Below are 18,069 nucleotides of genomic sequence, written 5' to 3'. Positions count from 1 at the left end.
GATTATGAGGAAGAAGTTATTTTAGATAGTCTGTATGTTCCTGTTAATCATAAATAATGTCAAATAAAAAACTTTGAATTATTTTCATGTTTTATTTATTTAAATCTCATGAAATACAATAGAAAATGATTACAAAACAATAAATATGATATAAAATACAATACATGATATAAGTCAGTTACAAATAAAAAAAAGATCATAAAACAGTATATGATAGGGTGAAAAAAAGTGTCAATATCTGCTATGAACTGAACCATCCAATGCATTGTATGTTAAAACTGTATCATGCAAAATTAATGCATATACTTTAGTGTTGTCTGGAAACTTGGTCTTCCTCGTCTCAAACTCAATCTTTATATCAATAGTTGATGATTTTGTTGCATTCGGTTGATGGGAACAATCGATGACGAATAGTGGATTCTCTCTAAATTGCCCAATGTCCATCAGAGGTTCACTCATATCTTTATCATAATAACTTCGCTGGAAACTCTCAAAAGCATAATAAGCAGGAGCATCAAGTTTTTTATCGAAATTCAAATTCCAACGCTCATATGGATAAACTTCAGAATTCAAGTATACTCGAATACTATTGATATCAGCAGTTGTGAATTTTGTAATATCCTGTGTTCTATCTTCAGATGTGGTAGTACTTTGGAATGCGATGATGACAAAACGAGGAGTTTCCAATGCATTAGTTGTTTTGATGGCCCATATGTCTGAAGAAGTCCCACGTAATGATGGTAGTTCATAGAGGTCCCACATACGATACGCCAACTTGATTTTGGCATTCAGACCGCTTTTGTTTATTCTACTCAAAAGTTTTAGCTTGTGTTTATCATCTGGTACAATATGTCTTATTTTCCATTCGATTTTATTTATTTCCAAATCAGCATCAACCTCACCTATATACGAGTTTTTGAATGATCGAGCGATAATCAAAATTAATTCCTGTTTGGCATTCAAGATACTTTTGTTGTAATCTTCAGCAAAACCCATCAAATATTTCAGTGGTAGTTTTCCACTAAAAACATGACTGTTTGTATCCAAGATATCTTGCTTCAATTGTGAAAGTCCCCAACCAGATGTCAATAATGTGTTAGCATGAGATTGTCCAAATGATATCATGGTTTTCATTGTAGATGTTATCCCAGGTTTTCTAACAACAGCCACTTGTTCACCACCCATTTCATAACGAATTTCGTCAAAGAGAAATGCAATTGCATTATTCGAGAGATAGCATGTTTTCGCTACATCTTTGGGGGTGAATTTACCTTCTATGTAAATGAAGCTGTCGGCAATATCTAGTATAACATCTTGATTATTGATTGCAATTCTGATTTCATCCGAATTCCTGAATAGCGGTGATCCATAGGGCTTATATGTGTGCTCATGTAAACTTATGAGAGAATGATCGAGCACTGGTTCATTGAATATATTCAACTTTTCACTGTTTGTTTCGAGCACCATTGTTATTTTCTCACTTTCAATCCAATCGATTTCAAAAATTTAAGATCACTCACAGACAGAGCGTTATATGCTAACTGTTTAGCATACACTTGTGGAATGAGCTTCTTTTTATGCACACTTTTCTTTTATGCACACCTTTCTTTTTGATAGTGCAACTCGTTTGGGATTGTTCAATGCGATTTTGTCTATTGTAAATGAAACCCATAACAACAGTTATTCGATTTTCTTCAATTCCAAAATAATGAAAATCTCTTCTTCACTTCCAAAATCGATAAGGTTATTTTTTTCATCCAAAATACGCACTGTAATGTTGTGAATCAATTGACGACCTTCTGGACTGACAGGCATATATATAATACTGTGTGGTTCTTTAGTAAGATTGTAGCCAGGTTCAACATCAATATCGAATGAGAAAAGAATGTGAGATTCTTCACCATTTATATATGAACCTGATATTATATTGCAATCTAAGCGGATAAGTCTCACAGTTGTAATGTTTATTGGTAATGATGATTCATGTATCTGATTTGGTGGAAATATTCCATGAGCGAACCCCATCATTTCTGCTATAGAATTTGGATGTGTCAGATCAATTTCATATTTGGATCGCATTTCACATTTGAATGTATTATTATTGGCGTGTAGATAGAAAATATCATCTGCAACGACATCATTTGGTTTTTTATCATGAAACAATCTGAACATGATATGTTTCTGTATGACGGCATTGATCTCTTCTATTTCGTAAGCACCACATGGAATTTCAATTGTCAACTTTTGGGGTATCGATGAGTTGTCATTACTGATTCTAAAACTAACTAAGTTATTAGCTTCAGTTATATTATTGATTGTATTGCATCCATAGAATCCCAAAAGTCCTAATCCATAACGACTGTTCCTATCCAATTCAATTGGTGGAAAAAAATCCGCACTCAAGACACTTGTCCCGACAGCTTGTAGCTCGAACTTTCGTGACATGACTGATGAATATTTTGAAACACATTTCAATTTATTATTGTACACAGCAACAGCACATTTGAGACAATTTACACTTTTTGGAAGGTGTTGTATTGTAATAAGTATCATTTTTATTGATACCAATATTCACATCCTCTATATTACAAATACAACACATAGATTTTCGAGGTATAGGACCATCATTAACATCCGAATCTGAATTTTGATCGTGGTGGTGCTCATAACAATATCTATGTTTCATTATATCGATGTCATCTTGCAGATGCTTAGGCAACTTTTCCCAAACATATGCAATCTCATGTGCAACACATGCAAGTATCACTTCCTTAGGCATATTTGCAAGCATCACTTTATCCATTTTTTTCAAGGTACCATATTTTGAAAACATTCTAAGTGAAAACCCCATTCCCTTGATAGCCTCCCGATCCAGTTTTGGTGTTGAATCCATTTTTATTTGAAAAATTATTTAGAGAGAAACTGCAAGCACAAGTGACCACAGAGAACTGTATTAAATTTCTGTTGTCGATCATAGTTATATTTGATTTTTACATTCGAACATTTTCGAAAGAATCGAGTCAATTCCAATGGTGGGGGTAGATCTCCAAAACTATCGAAATATGTGACTTCTTTCCCACATTTTTTATATGCCACCCAATGTGTTCCTGGTCCACTTATTCCATCTAAATTAACAATAGCTGTCTCGTTTTGTTTTGGACCTGAAGATGGTAATCTATCACGCATAAAAACACCACGAAAATGTGGAATTTTCATTTTTTGTGCATAATAACTGAGATCGAGATCAGTAAGAGGCCTCTGAGGTAGGGGTTCAATCAGTTTTTTGTTTTGTTTGTGGCTTTGTATGGTTTTAAATATAGTCCTAAACCTTTACGGTATGGTTTGAGATATATTCCACTTCCGCGTTTGCCTAATGCTACAGCCTCCATGGTTTTATTGTGACGATTGGCTTCCATTAAAGCCGCTCTGCTGGCTTTTGCCGAATTCACGGCCTTGGTAATACCAGCAGCGGCTCCCGCCAAACTTCCTAGTGCGGATAGTCCAGCAAAAATTGGTATCAATGGTAAAAGTCCACCGATCTTGGGAACAGGAATTATGCGTGGTGTGCGGATTTTCTTCTTTCCACCGGCAGCTTTAAGGTATTTACGTGCCGCCTGCAATGCCACAGTGATAGCTTTTTTGCTATTATTCGTCACAAATTGATTCCCACCAGCTTTCTTCAATACATTTCGCACTTTATGGACTATCCCAGCACCAAATGCAACTTTTTTAGTATTATTTTTCTTCGATTGTTTCCTCTTACATTTTTTCTTATTGGTACTACAACCCATGCCCATATGTCTTTTCGCTTTCATAATGTTGGTGACAAGTAATGCAGCTGCTCTTTCCCCAATACTCGCGTCCTTTGATTTAACCCTATCCCAAGCGCTGTATTCAAGTTCTTTGTCGGCTAAATGTCTTGCTGCAAGATCAGATGGATGCTTAGAATATTGAATATCGTGTTTTTTGCATTCAATATCTAATTTATTGATTCCAGGATCGTTACGAGCTAAACGTTGTTTCAATTTTGTACCCGGTCCACAGTATTGATATCCTCCAGGTAGATGTAATTCGAAAGGAAGTTTGTTTATTAAATCATTAACAAAACCACAACCTCTTTTAATTTTACGATCACTTTCAATACGTCCGTATCGTTTGATGGTACACATTGAAATGAATAAGCTAATAACATTTATATAGTCTCCAACCACGGCACGATGCGCATTGTAAAACAGAAAGAAAAGTTTGCTGTAGATAATCTAGATGAGAAATTTGGGTGTGGATTGAATGGACAAAGAGTATTCAGACATGGTCCACTACTTCCATCATCAGTTCGAGGACTCATTATAGGACCTTCAAATTGTGGAAAGACGAATGCAATGATATCACTATTAACACATCCACAAGGATTGAGATTTAGAAATGTGTATCTCTATTCGAAGTCACTCAATCAACCTAAATATCAGTACTTGCGAAGTGTTTTGGAACCTATAAAAGGATTAGGTTTTTATACATTCAGCAATAATGTAGAAATAGTGGAACCCTCCGACGCTAAGCCTAATTCTGTTTTCATTTTCGATGATGTGATATGTGAAAAGCAAGATATTATTAGATCATATTTCTGTATGGGACGTCATAAGGATGTTGATTGTTTTTATCTAGCACAGACATATTCACGGGTACCCAAACAGTTAGTGCGTGACAATACCAATTTCATTATAATGTTCAAACAAGATGAGACGAATTTACATCACATTTATTCAGATCATGTTTCACCCGATGTAACATTCAAACAATTCCAATTGATGTGTGTTAAATGCTGGGAGGATCAATATGGATTTCTAGTAATTGATAAGGATAGAAAAATAGATGAAGGTAGATATCGCAAAGGATTCGATAGTTTTATATACCCATGATCTTGTTTTTGAAACTTATTCGATCACTGAATATTGTAGAGGTCACTTCATCAACGAATTGAGCTATAATTTAAAAAGGGCATTATGAATACAAAAAACGATTCTGAACATAAAAACAATGAAATGAATTTGAAACGTCAACTAGTAGAGACAACAGAAGCTGTCAGACAGAAATTCAACTCTATCAAGAATGATAATATTGAAAATCGTTCGACACTTGAAAGATTGTATGAGCCCATAATGAAACCATTGAATGTTTTATCATCAAACGCTACTTCTAAATCAGCAGTGTTATCACCAAATCGTGGATCTGTTCAATCTACTTCAAATTATCCCATGAGTACTCCAATAGGAAGAAAACAATCTTTTGATGGTGTATCATCTGTGAATAGTGACACGAGCACACTTCAAGACGATATGAGAACAACTCTATTCGAAACACCATCATCGTCCCACATCGATTCCTCGGATCCTGACATCTCACCTGTTATGAATGAAAGTGGTGAAGATGTTTTGATGAAACATTTGAATAATGTAAAATCTAGAAATCCAGCATATGATGGAACATTTGGCGTACGTATGGATCCAATTACACAAAAGCTGAAAATGGGAAGTCTAGTGGTACATTTCAAAGATGGAAACATTTCATTTTGGGATGCTAATAAAGTGAAAAAATATGAATGCGCAGGTAGTCCAGAATTATATGATATGATCTTTTTGAAGAATCCACAAGATGTTGATAATGAAGAAACTCGTCAAGTATATTCCAAAATATTGAAAATAACGAATGCTCCATATAAACAATATCATCTGAAGAATGGTTTTAAAAATACAAATTCTAAAAAATTTCGTGAAGTCATCAAACCACTATTAGACTCACGACAATATCCAATTAGGAGTAGAAGTAAAATTGGTGGAGCACTCAAACGAGTGAAAATGGAGAAAACATATAATTCTAAACCTGCGAATTATGTGTACTGGAATTCACCGAAAGAGTTAGTTGCTCGCCTACGACTATTGGTAGCATCAAAGTCAGCTGGACATACCGGACATGATAATGAAATAATTTCAATAATTGAAGAATTACGTGAAGAAGGTATAATATATTAATATATATCCATAAGTAATGATCACTGTCACATCATCATTCAATGCAGTAACATTATCACTTTTTTTCTCTTTAATCATATTGAAATAGAATGACTAATGAAGTAAGTGATATCAAACGACAAGTTGTTAATGAATTACATAGACCTGCAAGACGTAATTTTCGTAGAAGAATAACTACCATCAAAGGTTTTGCAGATCTATGGCAAATAGATCTAGCTGAACTACAACCTTATGCAAAAAGTAATGAAGGATACCGATATATACTTGTAGTAATTGATTGTTACTCAAAATATCTATGGACTGTGCCAGTTAAAGATAAAACAGGTAGTACAATAACTAATGCAATGAAATATGTACTGAAGAAAGCCAAATTTTCCCCTAAACATATACAAAGCGATCAAGGGAAAGAATTTTTTAATAGAAGCTTCTCATCTCTCATGCGAGAATATAATATCAATCATTATTCAACATTCAGCACAAAGAAGGCAGCTATAGCAGAAAGAGTGATTCGTACAATAAAGGCATGGCTCTACAAGGAATTTTCGATGAGAGGTCACCACAAATGGCTTGATATTCTTCCAATTATAACTAGTAGATATAATAATAAAGTTCATCGTACAATAGGTATGGCACCCATCAATGTTGATTCAACAACAAAATTGAAATTCAAGGGTATCAATGGAATTGGAGGAAGACAAAGTAAACCCAAATTCCAATTGAATGATATTGTACGTATAAGTAAATACAAAAATATTTTTGAAAAGTCTTACACTGCGAATTTTACCACGGAGCTATTCAAGATTGTTAAAATTAATAAAACCATCCCAACGACTTATAATCTTGAAGATATGAATGAACAGCCGATTAGAGGATGTTTTTACGAAGAAGAGTTATTACGAACCGAGAATCCTGACGTATATCTGATTGAGAAGGTGTTGAAGAGAAGAAAAAATAAAGTATATGTAAAGTGGTTAGGTCTTCCTAGCGAACAAAATTCTTGGATTGATGAATCAAATATGGTTTAAATGTATCTAATAGTGACTTTTATGAATAAAGTAATATTAAAGTTCATTATTGTTTTCATTTCAATTATAAGTATGTGAATTGAAAAATATTGCAGCGGTAAACATTGCCCCAGCCATTCGCAATGTTCTGTGTATACCAAACCAAATTAATTGTATACTCCATTCCCGCTTATATTTTTCAACTCACGATATTGAAAACACATTATCATTCCCAAAACTAATCGCCGTCACTTTGAAATGCAGTATCCAACTCTTTTGCCAATTATCTCTCACTGATAATGCCGTCTCATAAAGCTTAGTCGACTGCTCAAGCTCAGCCTGAGCTTGCATTCTCGAACGTTGATGGAATTGCTTATCTTTACCTATTTTTGAACGGAGTTCATCAGCATCTTTAGACATTCTAGCCAATTCAACCTTCGCTAATGCAATCTTGGCATCTAATGCTTCAAGAGTTTCATTATTAGCATTAATAGCTCGCTCACTCTTTTCGAGTTCAGCAATAGTCATCTGTGCCTTTACAAGACGGTATTTTGCTTTCCTTTTCATTTCCCCAAACCGATGGAGGGGACTGAAAGAAGATAGCGGTTCAGCTTTCAAATCACTCTTCATTTCTTTAGGAGTACCTTTTGGCTTCCTCTTCGATCTGTCACTTTTCGTTGCGGGTTTTTTCTGTCGCACAACACTTTTGGATTCTTTCTTTTCTTTAAAGTCAGTGACAATCGATGAAGATGCCTTAGTAACCTTCCTCTTGATTGTTCTAGATTTCTTATCAACACCAAGAGGAAGGGTAGATGAAGAGTGTTTGAGTGATGATAATTGCGAAACGATCGGATTTTCAATAATAATTTGCTCATTTGGTTCTGGCACATCTGCAAAGTTAACGAAGTCGTTAATATCAAAATCATTTATCGAATCTTGACTGGATAAATGTAATACTGGAATATTTTCAAAATCAGTCTGATCGATATCAACAAGTGGTGAACCATCTTCAGCAATCAATAGCGGCATAGAGCTCATGATTATTAAGGTCTGAGGAATGATATGTGATAGCAATAGAATGTGGATAGGAAAGGTGATGATGTTACTGAGACCTCACCATTTATAGAAGAGAATAAACTAGCGCATGCGCTCTTTCATCAACTGGCACATGCGCTCTCTCACTAAACTATTCACGCATGTAACAATCTTTGTCATTTAAGAGGAAAACTTTGTGTTGCATGCATGTATTTTTAAATGTTAGAAAATAATACAATATATATATATATATATATATATATATATATATATATATATATATTTATTAATAATAGAGGACAATAACGATAATAAAAAATATAAAATGAAAAATGTTAATATGTCTCTGTGGATGTGGAACGTTCTTTGACTCTATTCCTCAATAGTTGTTGCTCGTGCGTCAAACACCAACATTGAAAAAAATGGATTCTCCTATTGGGGTAGAGTTGACCAACCTTCTCACACAGATCCCAAGTACTTCTACATGCATTGCATACATGATTCCAACAATTCATGGAATATGTATCACAACGCAAACAACGTTGCAGTGGAGTTGGAACGGCAGCACAGGTACCGCAAATATTTCTACAGATACCTATATTGTTAAATATTATAGGTTCGGAACACTTCAGACACTGTAACTGTTGTTGACGATAATCCGATTTTGTTCGCTTCGGTGGATGAGAAGGAGGCGATAGTTGAATCCGCAACACGCAATCACTACACATACCAGTACATGGATTGATTGAATCCTTAGGTCTACTTATTTGACAAAAGTAGCACACAATAGCCCCTGCAATCATCATTGGGTAGACACACACTTTTGGTTTTTCGTTCCACTCTTTTGGAAACGGCATTTTACTAATTCGATTAGAAATATTAAGAGATGACTTACAGAAACTCTGAATGCTCTCTCCTACACCTACGATCTCTATTTATACAAATCAACATCATATGAAAGTATAGTGGGATAACTTCTCCTACTATTCCACTCTAAACGAGTCAAGTGGGAGTCGCATCACCTCCTATATAAGTCGACTTGCAAACCTAGAGTTCATTCATTCACTCTCTACAACTGTGATCAAACAACAACAAGATGAATTCTGCAAAAATAAATGCTGCATTAAATAGAATATCTGCTGTTGATGAAAACAATTGGATAGACGAATCAGATGATGAGGATGTCAATGTTCCGCTAGAGGAAGTGATAGTTGAAGCAGAAGATGTTGGAGTCGATGAAGATGAGATAGACGAAGTTGAAAACGAGGCCAACCAAAGCGACGAAGATGATGACGTGATGGAGTTTGAGAGGGTCATGGATGAAGAAGGAGATGATGAAGGGATAGAAGCTGACACAACTGAAGGCGATGGTGCTTTGAGGATCGGTATGCGAACGCTCAATGTCAGTGAGACACTGGAAGATACCTTGGATTTGTATTGTGCAATGGATGCATACGTATTGATCAGCACAATAGATGGAGAGAACAAAAAACTATGTTGGTGCTGCTTTCGGTTTTATTCGCATAGAAACAATAATGGAGGGTGGTATGCCCATGTCAACACCCACAACACTGTCTCAATTATGGAAATGGGGCAGAATTGGTGTGAAGCTTGCGAGAGGCCACTAACAAACTTCACCCGAGTATCTACATGTATTATATGTAATAATGTCCAACCTGTGGCACAATAACCGTGGACCTACTGGTCAAAAAAAAACAACAGCCCTTTTCAGGGCTACATTATTCACACAAACAGTAGTTAGTTGTATTAGTATTCATAGATTATATGACAAATGAATACTTTGACTAATAAAAGTCTAAGTAATTTGTTAGTCTTTGAATATCTATACATTATATGACAAATAAATTACTACTTTGACTGAAAAGTCGATATTTGGAATTTGATAGTCATTGAATATCTATGCATATGATGAGTACTACTTTAAATGAAAGTTGAAGTTGGCATTTTGTCAATCATTGTATGCATATAATGATGAATACTTTTACATACATACATTTTGTTTGAGACTATAATGTTAACAATGGTATGAACCTGTTTCTGTTTGAAAGTATAATGATAGCTCTGAAAAGAGCTATTTTTTTTTATTGTTTCAGTCTTCAATTGTAGCCCTGAAAAGGGCTGTTTTTTTTATTAATCCATGCAATGGTATGGACTAACGCTCCTCATCATCATCAGAAACAATGATGATTGTATCATCATCTGTATCTGATGATATACTGATGATGTCATCCTCATAATCATCTGAATCAGACGATATACTAATGGCATCATCATTAGCATAATTATCTAGCTCGTTATCCTCTAGATCGTCTAACTCATTGACATCCATCTCTAACTCTGCCTCTACTTCCTCTTGCATACCTTCTTCCATACGTGCCGGGAAATCATCAGGTAGATCATAGATACGTTGCAGCATTTGTGCAAAATTTGTACTGAAATGATCGAACGTTGAATCTATTCCATGTACCTGGATGGGGCCTGTACTCGTCATAGAACACTCTGGTACACTCATCGGTTCGGTGGTGGAATCAGCACTCGACATTGTGGAAGAATGATATAGAACTGGGATTGATGCTTTATTTATATTGGAAAAAAAAGGAGGGGGTGAAGTGTAAATGTAGAACAATTCAGTGTTTGAAATTCGAAAGCAATAAGAATGACAATTTTCTTGAAATTCTAAGTGATTATTATTATGAGAAACTCTGAGTGATTATTATAAAAAAAACTAATAAGGGAGAGGGAAAAAGACACTGCCCCAACCTCGCAGTGCCTCGTGTACACCAACCAAAAAGTGTGTACTCCGTGGAAGGAAAGGAAAGGAATAGAAAGGATGGGAGAAATGAGGAAACGATTACATATCATCGTCTGAATTCAGGACTTCATCAATCAGGATAGGGGATGGTGGAGGACTATCATCGGACTCATTGTCAGCGTCACCGTCATCATCGTCATCGCTGTCGTCGTCGTCTGTGTTTCCGGACTGTGTATCCCATTCGTAATCATTCCGCCAATCATAGGGATCTGGATAATCCCCATCAGACAGGTCCGCTTGATCGGTTCCAGTAACGTGAAGCACTTGTATCCGATCATCATAAATTATGTCATCATAATTCATCGAGTGAGGTGCCGTCGTGGAGGTAACGAAACCTTCATGGATAGAAGCCCAGTAAGGATGTTGATGCGCTGGGTCACTGTACGGCTCAGTAGTTGAATCAGGTTCCATGTTGAAGGTGGCTGATCAACTGAATATTCCAACAGATAATTCCTACTTTTATACTTTTGAAAGGGAGTGGGGGAGGAGTGGGGAGGAGAGGGGATTAAGTGGGAATGAATTTCAAAAATGACATGAGCTATATTCCATGAAAGAGAAAATTGAAAATACTATATGAATTATATGAAATATACTTATTGATTTCATTATGAAACATATTTTCTTCCCAAGAGATTATTTACAATAGATTAGAGAACACAAAAATTGATGTGAGGTATTTGCATAGAAGAACTTGTAATTGAAATAAAAAAAGGAAATAATAATGAGACGAAGTGAAGAAAAATGCTCCAACCATCGCATTGTTCAATGTGTACCAAACCAAAACAATGTACACCCTTAATTTCACTTCTTTTTTTTTTTTATTTTATTTTTATTTCCTAAAATTACAAACATAAACTTAAAACTATCTTAATTAAATATTCCTAACTAACCTAAAACTAATCTTACTACACTTACACTTAATCTATGGGAAAGTTTTTATAAAAGTCACTAACTTTTTATAAGTCTCTATCGAAGAGGTATCTGCTTCACACTTTTTCTCCAGAGATGCATACTTCCGATCTAGTTCGGCTATTACTTTTTCTGCTTCCCTCCGTCGGTTAACAATTTCAGCCATTTCGCGCTTCCTTTTAACCAACGCGGCCTCACTAGCTCGAGAAGCATGTTCTGCTTCCTTACATCTCTGTAGAAAACTGTCCAACATTTCACTAACCTCTCCGATAGGCTGTCGCACTTGTGGCACTAACACTTCAGGATTCGTCACCGGTGTTGCCAGCATCGGCGAAAGCGGCACCACCGACGGAGTGAATACGATGGGAGCCTCCTCCGATGGGGACAATACAACTGGTGGCTCCTCCGGAGAAGGCGCCCTAGGTTGTTCCACTACTGCTGCGGGTGGTGTGGAGGGCCTTAAGCTGTTTGGAGCGGTCGACCAACTACCTGCATAAGGATTAGTCCTATTGCAAGTAGCTCGGTACTTAGAAATAGGACCAACCTTCGCTGCAGGTCGTTGGCAAACCTTCTTTACAGGCCTGACTTCCTCCTCCTCCTCGAATAAGTCAGGGCTGGTGGATCTGCACCTAACTCGCGAAGTGGATGCCTTCTCCTGCTCTGTCATAGGCATGATGGATGCCACAGCGTTATTTAATTCCTGAGTGTTGGATGCCATTCTGAAAATGTAAAATAATACAAAGTTAGTAGATGTAAAAAATTAAAGTACATTGTTAACTTACTCAAACTTAGCTCCTCGTCGTATAGTACACTGCTTCTGGTTGAGTATGGCTGGACTGCTCTGGATGACTGGAGTTGTCGTACTGAATGTAGAAGAACGTGCTCCTCGGGGTATCAACATCATTGGGAGTGGAGGGAATGAGGTGGGGGCGTGCATGCGCAATGGTTGGAATATGGTGGGGCGAGAAATGGTAGGAAGTGGGCGGGGTGAGCAATGGTGGGAAGAAAGCGGGCCGCGCTCCGCGCGGCTTACGCCCCAATTCGCTACGCTCGCGCCGGCGCGCGAAGCGTAGCGAGCGTAATGGGGCCACCCACCACCCCGGGGGGTGGGGGTGGGGGGCCCACTACAAATGGTACCTTCATTTGTTTCTCAAAATTTTCAAAAGTTAGTATATTTTCAGGTACCGTTTTCCCATATTTATTGACTTTGAAATTGGTTGATGGTGTTGTAGTACTCAAGTGATTACAATCATTTATCTTATGACGTAATAGTAATTGTTCATTAGAAAAATATAATAAACAGCCATCACAAAAATATTTCTTATGTTCATGAGCCGATAATTGGCTTGAAACTAATCTTGAAAGATCTTTGATCCAACAATAATGATTATTACCGAAATCATCTGTGATAAGTAACAAATTGACATGTCTTCTAAGTCTTCTCTGAGAGTAACGTAATGGTCCAATTATTTCATACATTATTTTACCCTTCTCGAATTTACTTTCTAAACCGTACACATTAACTGAAATATCATTCTTGTCTTCAAATTTCACAATATCTTTCAACTTTACCGGAAAATTCATACCTGTTACATCTATGACTGTACTGAAATGTGGATACGATGAAACTTCTGATGTTCTATCGATTGCAGGATGTAGTGCTGAAGTGATAGCCCATGCAAAACAATGCTGATCTTCATTACGGACATTAACCACGGCCTTCCTACGCTCAATACATTCAGGCAGCTTCACATATGAACATCCACTGAGCGGGCTGTATTTATTAATGTTCAACTCCAGAAACATGATTTTTTCACAAGTCCAACCTTAAATACAGAACAATATTACTAATCCATCCAATTAAAACTTGGTAGAAATGTTTACCTGAATCACGTTCCTGGAATTCTGTAGTTTGAGCGATAATCCCATTTCGAAATCCATCAAATAAGGAATTCAAATCAGTAGATTGATCAACTGTTCTATTCTGTGAATTAAATGATTTCGTTTCCTTCAGGTCTTGTGTTTGTAGAATATAACTCCCAAATACTTCCATATTCACTTTGATGATTTTGTGAACCCTGATGGCCGATTCCAATAATTCTATAACTTTCTGCCTGATTTCATTAAAGAATAACATGTAATCGGTGGAAACAATGGAACTCTGCACCCTGTATGTCGCAATCCGACGTTTGAAGGCGCTCTTTATAATTTGAACACCATCACTGAATTGAACACATGTATTATTCTTATGTTGTAGAGTTCTATTGTGAGAATTCACTTGAGTCAATGGAATCATCACATTACAACAATTACATGTGTACATAGGTGCTGCAGCGTCATCTAATCTCACTCGTTTCACTGATGGCCCTCCTTGGCAACTCTGGAGCTGATGACGACGAAGGTTGTCACTACGGGTAAAAGATTTACCACATTCACAAGAATACATTTTCTATGATATGTTCTCACTAACTCACTCGATGGAAACTGACATAACCAACACTCGCCCGCTTCTTAAATACCATAATCCACGTCGCCTGCGCATCACCGTAGAGAGTGAGGGTAGGTAAGGACACATCGATGCATCCGCTAGAGATGTCTGACGTCACAGCCAAGCCCATCTCCCAATTTGATGCGATAACAGTTGCCGGCACGAGCAAGCAGTGATCGTTGCGCTCTCGGAGAGGGCAGACGTTTGCACAGTCCTCGCCCGCCTGCGTGTCACCATCAATAGCGAGGGTAGGGTGATGCGTTACGTCACATCATTCACTGCTTCGAGAGCGATAGCCGAACAAGCAATTGTCGTTGCGCTCTCGGAGAAGACAGACGTTAGCACAGTCCTCGCCCGCCTGCGTGTCACTATTGATGGCGAGTCTGGGGCGTTACGTCACATCCTTCACTACATCGAGGGAGGTGAGAGCAGACCGATGAATACGCATTACTCTGCCACACGTCGTGGAGTGAACATGTCGCTCTCTAGCCGTTGAACGGTTATTGCTGTGACGTCACTCCACTACTAACTTGGTGCCCTCACACCGATGGAGCATTCATTACTTGGAGGATCTTCGAAGTATGCAGACGTATGTTTGTACATAGACAAACAAGCACATGATGAAACCCTGTACCGTGCATTCTCTAACACACACACACATACACACACAAAATCTCATATGAAAAAAAAAATCTGAACGATCCATGCACCAGACACTTCAAGGTCACAACGCCTTGACTTCACTGCACAACAAAAAAAAGCAAATAATACGTCATATTGGTGGGGGGAGGATTAGAACCGGGAAAAAATTTCTGAACGATCCATACACCACACCCTTCAAGGTCACATCACATTAACTTCACCAAACAACAACCAATAAAAAACCAATTAATACGTCATAGTGGTGGGGGGAGGCTTAGAACCGGCTCAAATCTCCTACTATTTTCAATGAGCAATCTGTATTCTATTTTTCACTAAACATTTCTTTTTTGTGAAACATAATTTTGATGTTTACTGTGCAAAACAACTGTTCCTTTTAAAAATTCTATTGAAACGCTTGCAAAACCTGAAGTCATTGACCATAAGATCCAAAGTTTCAGATTTCCGAGTCCGTGCAGGAGCATTTCTGAAATTGTGCATATCTAATTATTTGAGAATTCAACGTTTTCAATAATAAAATGAATCCATTTTGTTACCTACTACAAAATGAGAGTAAAACTACATATTGATACAACAAGGCTTTTCACAAGTCTTTATACTAACAAAATATGACAATAAATCATACTTTGAAATTATAGTTATAACCTATGTTACACCCTGTAGCTAAAAACTTACCATTGTTTGCACCTTTAAGGATCCTTCACTGGAAATCTATAGAACCTCAAAGATTTGTCAGTCCTGGCGGTTTGACCACATATATAAAATTGACACTTATTTCCAGACATCTGAAAAAATAACAATAACTGTTGATATTTTGCAAATTTCAACTGAAAAAAATCATTTTACTCTTTTTTTAATAAGATGTTTCAGATGTTTAAAAAAAATAAGTTTAACTTCAATTGAAACTGGCAGAATACTTACTATTTACAAATGTATCCCAAATACAAACGGATTTAGCAAATGCCACTATTTCCAAATTCTCAATTATTCTAATTCTCTTATTATAATTGAACACAAAGGACATTATCTAGTTGTTAATCCATTACATCCGGTACATTCCAGTAATCTACCTGTTCCCATCTTTATACAATGCTGCATAAATATGGTAAACTCGTACACAATGACCCTAATACGGATCTGCCTAGGATGCTCTAGGGTAAAACCAATAATGATTGAGAGTAAAGCGCGTTGTCATATCTAAATTTTACGTTACCAGTTTATAGCAGAATCAACATATAGTAAGCAGTAGAGTTGTAGGTTGTGGCAAATTATAGATAATACACAATACTAGTACGATTAAAAGGTATTATTTATGACAAAAATCAGTAATGAGCTTGTAATGAGTAATACTTATACATTTCCTGATTACTGATCAGTTAAAATTCAATATTTTCTGTATAGTGTTAGATATTTATTACAACTAGTGGCAACGCTGTACGCAACGATATTTCTGTCTTTGTCACTTTACCGTAACTTCCATCTCATCGTTGCAGTCCTCACTATTGAAGTTGCAGTCCTCACTAATGTACTTGCAGCCATGAGCGTATCATTGGTTTGTGAATTATACAGCGTGAATTGTACGTTTTACAGTTAAGTTAGTCAGCAATCGACGTGTTGTGATAACAATTGGTGAAAATAATAGTGCTAATAAGAGTTTAAGCGTTACATAATTATATTTCTACACCGTTCTCAAACTACTCAAAAAATGGGAGACATGGTCGGGCCTTCCACGTCGAAAAAGGTAAAACGGTCGGAGTCTCGGTCAGTAAGAGAAAAACAAATTGTACTGCGAGTATTTCACTGTCTTGAAAGAGATCATCAGTCACCAAAAGATGACTTTGTGCATATGTGCTGTAATTCTACGTGTGTACCTCCGAATAACCAACCGGGCATTTCTACATCATTAAGTTCCACAATTACAAAAGATAAATTAGTTGATATGTGCTCTGATTATACCGGTGTACCAAAATCATCGATTTACAAAATACTAAGAGAAGCAGAAATTCATGGGGACGTACAAACGCCAAAAACTAGTAGCGGACGAAAAAAAATCACAGTTGATGAAGAAGCCAAAACCAGTATTCGCAGAACTATTCACAGTTTCTTTTTCAGAAATGAGCTGCCCACACCACAAACAGTTCTGGAGGCACTTAGCGATCATGAATTGGTCCCAAAAATGGTAAAGAAACTTTTAGGAAACTTGTACACGAAATGAAATTTACGTACGGAAGAGTTGACAGGAAAAGCATTCTCATTGAACGTCAAGAAATAATAGCATGGAGAAGAAACTATCTAAGAAAAATTGACGAATTTCGAAAGCTCAAAAAAAAATTGTACTTCATGGACGAAACATGGGTTAACCAAGGACATACGGTCAATAAAGTATGGCAAGATGGTAATATAACAAGTGCACGACAAGCCTTTATTGAAGGTTTGTCAGTTGGGTTAAAACAGCCATCTGGAAAAGGTAGTCGTCTGATAGTTACGCATATAGGAAGCGACAGTGGATTTTTACCAAATGGTGAATTAATATTTAAATCTAAGAAAACAGGCGACTATCATGAAGAGATGAATGCGGAGGTGTTTGAAAAATGGTTTGAAGGCATCATTCAACTTGTGGAACCTAGGTCTGTCATCGTCATGGACAATACCATAGTCGACATTTAGAACCATTACCGAAACAACCATGGAAAAAAGCAGCAATTCAAGAATGGTTAATTAATAAGAACATCCAATATAACAAAGATAGTTTAAAGGCAGAACTACTTCTGCTAACAAAATTACACACAGACAAATATTAAAAATTCGCAGTGGATGAAATGGCGTTAAGTCGTGGAATTACAGTTTTAAGGTTACCACCATACCACTGCGAATTAAACCCAATAGAATTAATATGGGCGCAAGTAAAAGGATATGTGGCACGAGAAAACAGAACATTTAAATTAGTGGACGTGCAACATCACCTACAAGAAGCTATTCGAACTGTTTCTGCAGAAGACTGGAAGAAATGCATGCAGCATGTTTTAAAAGAGGAGCAAAAAATGTGGGATGTAGACAACCGTATTGAACCAATCATAATTCACTTTGATGATAGCGGTAGCAACAGTGACGAAT

General features: G+C 36.8%; 2 protein-coding genes across 2 annotated transcripts; both read right to left on the bottom strand.

Annotated features, from left to right (window-relative positions):
• Nucleotides 1-11,814: 11,814 nt before the first annotated feature.
• On the bottom strand, nt 11,815-12,876 carry LOC141483750 (uncharacterized). Its single transcript, XM_074178555.1, has 2 exons — nt 12,590-12,876; nt 11,815-12,526 (listed from the first exon to the last, which is right to left on the bottom strand). Exons 1-2 carry the CDS (start codon nt 12,742-12,744, stop codon nt 11,821-11,823), a joined length of 861 nt encoding a protein of 286 aa, XP_074034656.1. The 5' UTR covers nt 12,745-12,876; the 3' UTR covers nt 11,815-11,820.
• Nucleotides 12,852-15,213, bottom strand: LOC141483737 (uncharacterized). Its single transcript, XM_074178537.1, has 2 exons — nt 13,692-15,213; nt 12,852-13,633 (listed from the first exon to the last, which is right to left on the bottom strand). Exons 1-2 carry the CDS (start codon nt 14,251-14,253, stop codon nt 12,852-12,854), a joined length of 1,344 nt encoding a protein of 447 aa, XP_074034638.1. The 5' UTR covers nt 14,254-15,213.
• Nucleotides 15,214-18,069: the final 2,856 nt, after the last annotated feature.

This window comes from Leptinotarsa decemlineata, unplaced genomic scaffold (assembly GCF_025532065.1).
Source record: "Leptinotarsa decemlineata unplaced genomic scaffold, Ldec_3_MD MMD2_tig00004067_RagTag_RagTag, whole genome shotgun sequence".
NCBI lineage: Eukaryota > Metazoa > Arthropoda > Insecta > Coleoptera > Chrysomelidae > Leptinotarsa > Leptinotarsa decemlineata.
Note: the sequence above shows the minus strand (reverse complement) of the source record. Positions and strands in the feature narration are given on the sequence as shown.

Coding starts and splice junctions, on each gene's coding strand:
- LOC141483750 (XM_074178555.1), bottom strand. CDS start 12,744: ATGCACGCCCCCACCTCATTCCCTCCACTCCCAATGATGTTGATACCC. Junction 12,527..12,589: donor CGACGAGGAGCTAAGTTTGA/GTAAGTTAACAA, acceptor TTACATTTTCAG/AATGGCATCCAACACTCAGG.
- LOC141483737 (XM_074178537.1), bottom strand. CDS start 14,253: ATGTATTCTTGTGAATGTGGTAAATCTTTTACCCGTAGTGACAACCTT. Junction 13,634..13,691: donor ATTCCAGGAACGTGATTCAG/GTAAACATTTCT, acceptor TCTGTATTTAAG/GTTGGACTTGTGAAAAAATC.